Here is an 8874-nt window from a genome sequence, read left to right as displayed (position 1 = left end):
GTCTTATACGACTGGCCGAAACAACACGATCATAAACTCTCGCCAATGTTCAAAGGACCATTCAAGATTGTTCGTCCAGTCGGGGCCGTATGCTACGAGATCACATCGCTCACAGCACAAAGAAAGTTTCAGAAGGTCGTCCATGTGCAACATCTTCGTCCATATTACAAGCGAGATGCGCCAGTCCTCGAAGAAGACGTAAGCTCCGAGGAAGAAGAACCGGAAGTGGAAGTTCAGGATCAGGTAGATGATCGCTCAAAGGTACTTGACCAAAATGACCAAGAATCAAGTAGACATGACAGACGTCGCAACCGTCACCCTCCCAAAAGACTTGAACAATAACTTTTATACCTTACGTGTTACGCTTCAATTCTAAATTTGTACCTTGTCCTGAATTTCTCATTGAGCGGGGCCGAATGTAAGGTCTCATTTTGTTTAAATTAGTGGCGGCGCTGTTGTTGCCGCAGTTCGCCATATTGTTTTCTGTTGTTTGTTCTTATCGCCACAAGTTAAAGTTGGTAAGCATCAAATATTAAATTATTCATTAAATAGTTGCGTTATATTCGTTTATTTATTCATAACGTTGTCACTCGACGCCGATCTAAACCTTATAGAATAAGTAAGCACAATTGGTTAATGTTGCCTATGGTGACTAAAATGGCGGCTCATCTCTGATTCCAGCAAAAAGAAGAAAGAAAACAGTGGAGACGCACGTTCTAACCTAACCTAACCTAACCTATTCTAATAATTTGGTTGGTAATAATTATGGTAATTTATTAGAATAGGTTAGGTTAAAACGTGCGTCCCCACTGTTTCCTTTCTTCGGTTTGCTGGAATCAGAGACGAGCCGCCATTTTAGTCAACAAAGGTAACATTAACGCACAATTTTATCATGGCCGGAAAAAGTATGATTGTGAACTTTCTTATTTTTCGTCTCTGGTCCGAAAGTAGGGTATCGTTGAACTCGTCTCGGTCCCCTCAGTTCAGATATATACTCAAAGTTCCTAAATTCTATAGGTGGTAATCTATAGAATCCCCATTTCCCTAACTGTAATAATATTTTAAACTGTTTATTTGTATTACAGTTCTTTACTTGATTGATGATTGATTCTATTAACTAATTTGTTGATTGATTGTATTAACTTGATTCTTTAGATATCGAAAATTAAATAAANTTAAGACACATAATGTATGAAACTTCCTTTTCATTATAACATTGCGCTCGGGATGCTGTTGACCTTTTTTTTTTAGGATGAGAATTTCCAACTTCTACTTTTCTACTTATTACTTCTTTTTGCAAGTCAGCTCAACACTTTTTACTGCTATCATTTTCTGCGGTGGCCCGTACCCACCCGGTCCCATCTCTGGCTACACCCATCGTTGAGACCTGAATGTCGATCAAAACACCAATTGTACTGCATAATAAACAGGTATAACCTTCTCGCTGAAATTGTAGTTTTTTTTAATGTAGTGTAGGACCTACAAACACTTGTCTTTTTCTTTTACCCGCGACCCCCCATGTAAGACTTCACGACCCCCCTGGGGGTCGCGACCCACAGGTTGAAAAACACTGTGCTAAGTGATTCACGCCAATTCTGATTATACTTTTTACCAAAAACATTTAACCAAAACTTGTCCCAGAATATATACAAACTAGAACTATATCTTTGATGTATTTAAATAGTCTCAAGNAATTTTTAACGATACAATAGTCTTCGTTAGGCTTAACATCGACGAAAATTCAACGCGAAGCGGCACGCAACGGAGAAAAATTTCAACACGGGATAAATTAATATATTTTTTCGTACTTAATTGGTTATCCGAAAAATAAGTTATCCGAACAACCCCAGTCCCCAATTGATTCGGATAAACGAGGCTCTACTGTATTCTGGAAGAAAAGAATCGTTCCTGAGCGTGGCTCAAATTAGTAACTCACTAATTAAAATTAAATTAACAAATTTGGCTAAAAAATTATTGTTAATAAATTAATAAAGTTGGCTCGAAATGCGTATAAATAGTTTGAAATATATTTAATAAAGGTTGAATTGAAAGCCTAGGAGTCTTGGAAAACTGATTAAGTCGCAAAATCAGTTTACTGAATAATATTTAAACATTTAAATAACATTACTGGGAGTCCCAAAGACATTTATTAATTTTTTCGGCTTTTTTTTTAAAGTAAAATTATGCTGTGTTACGACATTTATGGAGTAATGTAATTTTTAAACTACGAGGAATTCATTTCACGCTGTAAATTTTATACGAAATAACGAAGAATTAATTACATAAGATTAAGGTTTAAGTTCGGATGTATTACATAATTACGTGTAACTCAATGTAATTAACTCTGATAATCGATAAATCTGTAAGATCCTTATTGTATAACTCAAGATTTATAGTATGCGACAAATGAAATAATCACTCACAAAAAGAAGTGTATTTAAAAATATGTAAGAAAAATTTTATTTAAAACCGAATTTATTACAAATAAGAACCGATGGGATTGAATCCTTTAACCTCGAGTTCGTTACCGTTGCGACGGAAAAATGTCTGCTTGACAATATTGACGCGGGCGTGTTCTGGGTGTTGGGGCTCCACATTTCGACCATAGCACCAGCCATGTTCCCAAGAAGAGGCTACTGGATGGAAGTACTTGTCTTCGGGGCCCAGTTTTTTACGGGATCTCAAATATTGGACTCGGCCTTTACCGCGAAGACCTTCTTTGCTGATACCTGAAAAAGAAAACACCCATGAACATATATAACAACAAAGTATCACAATTAACTTACCGTCATAAAGAAGTGCTCTATTATGCAGGCACACTGGCTTCATAGAAGTGTAGGAAGGCTCTGGAATGTCCCAAGGTTCGGTTACGGTCGATGGTGTCGAAGGTGGTGATGGTGTTTCGATGCGAGGCAAAGGTTCGGCCTTAATACGAGGCTCGCGCAGCGGAAGCTCATCCTCAGATTCTTCTTCGTCGTCGGACGAAGTGCGATCCAGATCGATGCCCATTCCAACTCTCTTCAGAAATGGATCATATTTCGCATGCCATTTTAAGCGAATAGACTGTTCCTTTTCGATGATTTCCTTCCAAAATTTCTGGAAATTTGGTTCTAAATATTTTCCTCTGTCCATTTTCGACGATATTTTTGTCTAAGCGGTGATTTCGCCGAGAAAATGTCTGTTGTTACACAATAATGCACTTCAACACTTTGTTACCGAACAGCAGATTATCGACGTTAGAAATTTCCTTTTTCGAGATTTTTCGAGTATATTTTCGAGATTCTGTAATCAGTCAATCAATTTATTAAAAAGTAATACAAAATAAACAAACAAAAGTACAAATAAATATATATTTCAAAAGAGAAGAGTATATAATAATTCTTATTCTAACTTCTTTTAAACTTAAAAATTAGAGGGGAACAGAAGAAAATTAAACTGCCTTTGTTCTCTAATCAATCCATCAAAACTCTCGCAGTAAAATTACAGCTGAAAAGAAGGATGATCTAGAATAACTGAAACAAATGGAAAAACAAATTTAAAATAAGAAACAATATATTAAAAAACTTTTTAAAGCAACTCAAAAATAATATATTGCCTAGATAAAACAGTAGCATAGGAGGAAAGCTTCTCACTCTCTACTTTATAAAATCGATTTATTACTGACCTCATACTCTCCGGGCGAATTTACAGTTCTAGGATCGAATATTGTCGTATGTTTCAATTTTTTACATTGATTTTCTGCCGTTGCTACGCTACTGACACTGTTACTATTGATTCCTTCAGTTTTCATGTTTTCTTTCATTCAGGCATATATAATGCATTTATGGTTACGGATTCAAACATAATACTAACAAGCTAAACTTTTAAAAAAATAAAGTTATAGTACTAAAATTTTAAAAATAAAGTTTTAGTACTAAATATAAAATTTCCTTTATTTAGTACTCGATAAGATGAATGCAAATAATTTCTCAATTTGTCAGTCTTATTTATAAGCAGTTTAGCATGTTTCTGATTACTTTCTCAGTTTGTAAATATCGATGATTTCAGAATCAATTTGTCTCTTTAATTAACGCGAATTATTTTAGAAAATATGTATAAATTTGTCAGACTTACGGTATTACTCATCTTAAACCTAACAGTAATGATAATGCGATAGTTCATCCTCAGATGATGATCGGGAGAAAAAATTCTCACAGCTTATCGAGCTAAGGCCATGATTTTAACAGTTTTCTCAAAATCTTCTGCTTGTTTAACTTGCAGATTTAACAATCTTTTGAAATTATCGTTAGTTTCTGAAGCGAGATCGGGTGCTTCATAGTAAAGTGAGAGGAACCGTTGTCTTATTCGCGGAGTTTTAGTTTTAATAAGAAGAGGATGTCTTGTATGTGGAGTCTCGTATTAAAACTGACAAAACTCTCCTGACGGACAGTTTTCTCTACATATAAGACACTGGAATGTGACATTATTATTATCGGTCCATGAAAAACCGAAATTTAAATATTCGTCCGAATATTGTCTATTATTTTTTTCCTTTACTACGTTTAATTTTCTGTTCTGTATGCGATGTATTTGCAGCAACGTTATTATAAATACTTTTTTATAATATGATAACTTTTAAGTAATACATCAACGTTTTGTGTTAAAATGCTTTTTCTAAAATAATAAATTTTAATAAAAAATGAACATAGTAATTATTAAAGTTACTTTTTAATTTAAAAAATATTGTATTACCTGATCTTATATATAATATCTGAGTTAAAGATGATATTAGTTATAATGTTTATACACAACACACAAATCAAGCACACATCAAAAATGGATTTTGTCAAACAAAATACAATGAATAACTTACAATGACGCTTGCTTCTACCTCGAAAATACAAGTAGCAAGAGTTGAAGGGAAAGTTTTGAGCATTTTTAACAGCAGTAATTTTTTGAACTTTTGAAAAAAACTTTAGCAAATTTTTCTATCATTTCTAAAAATCGATGTTATTTAATAATTCATGTTTCATGTATAACAGTATCATGCTCTTTAAACGATAATCTGTCATACTACATCCTAATACATTCATTTATACGGGGTAATTCATTTTACATAAAGCATTTTTATTTTTAAAGTAAAAATTAAATTTTAATACAATTTAAAAAATACATGATATCGAAATAACTTTTAAAATATTTTTCTTTCAAATTGGTCAAGAAGCTTAGAAAAATGTATACTGTATAGCCACTCTGAAATACTTTTTGGTTTCTAAAATTTTGGATTTTTTCTAAATAAAATTTCTTGTTTCCAAACAATTTATAAGTTCTTACCTTTTGAAGAAAACCAAAATATGGAATTTGTTAATTTTAAGTAGTAAAAGTAACATGGATATGTTGTATTATTTTGAAAGAGAATAATAATAAAGAGTGAATAAACAAATAAAATAGGGCACATGAAATCCATAATGTATTTACTGTCGAGACAATGTAGGACAGAGGTTGGCAACTGCAGCACACTGTGAAAAAATTTAAACTAAAATAAATCAAAGTAGCCTGTATCTTAAGGGGTAGCTGCCTAGGGTCGGTCGTATTCTACTCTCTTTTTTATTTTTCTCCTAACGCTCCTTTGCATCTCACCAAATTTAATTATAAAAATATTACTTTACAATCACAGATAAACCCCAATTTTCTTTAAAGAAAGTTAATGCATAAACATAACGTTAATAATTCAGAATAACAGATTTATTAAAACAAATTGACTAAAGAATTATTAAACTTCATTGAAAATACCTGTTTCATACATCATAAAAAGATCAAGCTTTTTATGCATCATGCTACATTTGCCGAACATTGAATCTTTAACATATTTAAATCTTTGAACACTCATTGTTCGCCTATCTATCTAATATCTATCTAAAATATTGTTCGGCAGACGTGAGATGTTCTCCCTGGCGATAGTTTTACAATATTGTAAAAATAATGGTACCATATTTATGAAAAACTGAAAAAACTGTGCTGTTTAAAATATTTGAAAGAACAGTTAAAGGAAGACATTTTGTCTGAATTTGTAGGCCTATATTTTTACTTTCCCGTCTTTTATAACAGAGGGAAAGTATGGAGATCAGTCAAAAACTCATCCCCCAAGATTTTTACATTTTTGGACTCAGGGCACTTTGAAACATCGCGAAATACAAAAAAATTCGGATATTTTATTCTGTATGTACGGAAGTGTTAGTGTGTATAAGATCGAGAGGGCGGGGAGATAATAGGGGGGTCGTGTGTATTGCCAACAGAGTTAGACTTAATGATGATTTTACTCGTTATTAGCATTTACAATTTTTTTAAAAAATAAAATTCACCCATACTCTCAAAATTAAGCTTTTGCCGTTTTAAAATAATTAAAAATATAAAAAGTGTTTTTAGTAAAATATGATTGCAGATAGTATTACGTAATGTTTTTGTAAACACCCTTCTTCCCTGTAACGCTTCGTTACGATTATCTGTACACTTATCCACGCATCTATATCTGCGTTACGTAATTTATAGACAGTTCTTATGTTTACAAAACAAAGAATAATTAAAAATTAATTTCTTTTATTGGCTATGAGCGAGACAGATATTTCGGTTAAAAATTATGGAATGTAAATGTTAAGAAAGTAAAATTTTAATAAGCAAAATAGAACCTAACTATAACAGAATGGATCTCAAACAAATTACTGTAATTAGAAAAATGTTAATTAATTAGAAAAATTAATAAATAATAAGAAATTAATTAGAAAAATATTTAATAAATATATAGCTACAGTACAGTACTCACAAAATATATGCGGATACGAAGAACTTTTAATTTAATGCTCAAAAAGTACTTTAAATCTTAAATTAAATCTTGAAAGCGAGACAGAGAAATAATGTCGGAACTTTCGGTTTTCTGGAGTGTGATATTAGACTTGTATGATAGGATGATGATGTGTCATAGATGAAAATCTAATTCTGATTGGCTATGACGTTTATCGATGCTTGTTTCTTTATATATATATATANAAACATCAAAATAAGCTCTTTACCATTGCATTGTTATATATACTCCTTTGCAATGGCAGACACAATTAACATCTTTACATTTAAATTATATTTATTAAAATCTTTTTGTTTATTTTCAATACTAATTTATATATATCTTCTGTAAAATTATTTTTTATTGATTTGAAAATCTGGATTTTTGAGGAGTTTGTTTAAAATAAATATTAACTAAATATTCTGTTAGAAACTACTTACTATGCATTTTCATGATTACCAACACATGTCATGTAAGGAACGTATGCTGCAATTGGTTCTATTTGCCTCATAAACTCATCTCCAGTTCTTGCATTATTCTGAAAAAGTAAAAAAGTCATTTATTATTATTATTATCAATAATAATAATCTCAGAACAGGCTAGAACTCTTTAAATTTACACTTTACTCCAGTTTAAGAAGCTTATTTAAATATTTTACATTATACTGTATTTAGAATCACTACATACTGTGTATTGCATTTAGAGTCATTTCTATGTAGATGTTTGAATAAGTATATCACTTTTAAATAAAGTAAATTTAATTAAATTTGATTATATTTATTAAAAATCTTATTTTCATGTACAAATAGTTTTGAATATTCTAAAAATGTTTTAATACACTTCAATTGGAAAAAAGGTAAAAATCTCTCTTAAATAAAAAAGTTTACATGCATATGTATTAGTTCAAATATACAAATTATATCTTTCCATCTAAAGAATATTGCATTTGTGATATTTAACTCTTTGCACTCTAAAACTTTAATATCAGACTTGTAATTCTAAGAAATTTTTTGAATGCAAGTACACAAACTTAGATTCAACAAACTTTTAATTATTCTTCTAGACTAATTATTACTGTATCAATACTAGATCTAAAATTATACCTGAAAAATTTTTAATTTAAATAACTGGCAGTTGTTCTCTGTGATATAACATCATTTGATTGACTATCATCATCGACATTCCATAATCCTTGGTATCACTATCAATTTAAATCAAATATTTCCTAATGCAAAGTTTACTAATAGTAAAAGTGTTACTATTAATTATGATAATGGAATATCTTATTTCTTAAGCAGATGCTTTTCTATAAAATAAAACTAGTATAATGTTTTATTTTGGATATTAATGAAAATGAACAATCACTCACCACACCAGGAATAGTTAATTATGTATTCTGAACCAATTATGGTGTATAGATGACAAAAACAAACAAAAACGAATGTTTTCAAACTTCTTCTGTGTCCTTCATCAGGTTTTTCAACAATTCCTCGAAGGACTCGGAAGGAGTTTGAAAATGTTCATTTTTGTCATCTACACACCATAATTGGTTCAGAATACATGATTGAAAATGAAGTTTAAATTATAAAACATCACATTGTAGATTCAATAAATAAATATTTCATATTTTATGTAAAGAAATTTAACTGATGTATACTTACTGAATCCATATCATAGGCAAAATCACCTTAAAAAGAAAAAAATTAATTATACATTTTTAACATCTTATATTTTAAGTTTCTAAAGAAAAAGAAAAAAATGTCAACAGTAATACAATAACAACACATACATATTAAATTAATAATTATAAATAATAACTATTGAAAATTAAGTAAGATAATACTTAATTAAATTATTGGCTTAATTACATATTGATAATTAAAAAAAATTGTTGTTATATTATTTTGTAAAGCTAATTATAAAAATCATCCTGAAAAAATACTTAAAATATAGAAAAACTTAATCATTAAGTAATGGCAAATTTTCTTTAAATTTACTTTCAGTTCATATTAAATTGAATTTCACTGACACTATATTATAGAAATAAAAATCATAAA

The 8874-nt window shown here is 30.2% G+C and overlaps 2 protein-coding genes across 2 annotated transcripts in view; both read right to left on the bottom strand.

Annotated features, from left to right (window-relative positions):
• The window catches only part of LOC111631302 (acid phosphatase type 7-like), a 42964-nt gene that overhangs the window by 18502 nt on the left and 15588 nt on the right, over window positions 1–8874 (bottom strand). The window contains exons 4-5 of the mRNA XM_023375523.1: window positions 8479–8504; window positions 7258–7355 (exon numbers count right to left, since the gene is read on the bottom strand). Coding sequence (XP_023231291.1) covers window positions 7258–7355; window positions 8479–8504 — 124 coding nt within the window. The remainder of the gene's footprint in view (window positions 1–7257; window positions 7356–8478; window positions 8505–8874) is intronic.
• On the bottom strand, window positions 2437–3247 carry LOC111631288. The gene is made up of 2 exons (XM_023375505.1): window positions 2787–3247; window positions 2437–2729 (listed from the first exon to the last, which is right to left on the bottom strand). The coding sequence occupies exons 1-2, from the start codon at window positions 3130–3132 to the stop codon at window positions 2479–2481; spliced, it is 597 nt and encodes a 198-aa protein (XP_023231273.1). The 5' UTR covers window positions 3133–3247; the 3' UTR covers window positions 2437–2478.

Source organism: Centruroides sculpturatus, unplaced genomic scaffold (assembly GCF_000671375.1).
Source record: "Centruroides sculpturatus isolate CEXI.00-Female unplaced genomic scaffold, Cexi_2.0 scaffold443, whole genome shotgun sequence".
In the NCBI taxonomy this organism is placed as follows: Eukaryota; Metazoa; Arthropoda; class Arachnida; order Scorpiones; family Buthidae; genus Centruroides; species Centruroides sculpturatus.
The sequence above is the reverse complement of the archived record's forward strand: the minus strand, read 5'-3'. Positions and strand labels throughout refer to the sequence as shown.

Coding starts and splice junctions, on each gene's coding strand:
- LOC111631288 (XM_023375505.1), bottom strand. CDS start 3,132: ATGGACAGAGGAAAATATTTAGAACCAAATTTCCAGAAATTTTGGAAG. Junction 2,730..2,786: donor TAGAGCACTTCTTTATGACG/GTAAGTTAATTG, acceptor TTTCTTTTTCAG/GTATCAGCAAAGAAGGTCTT.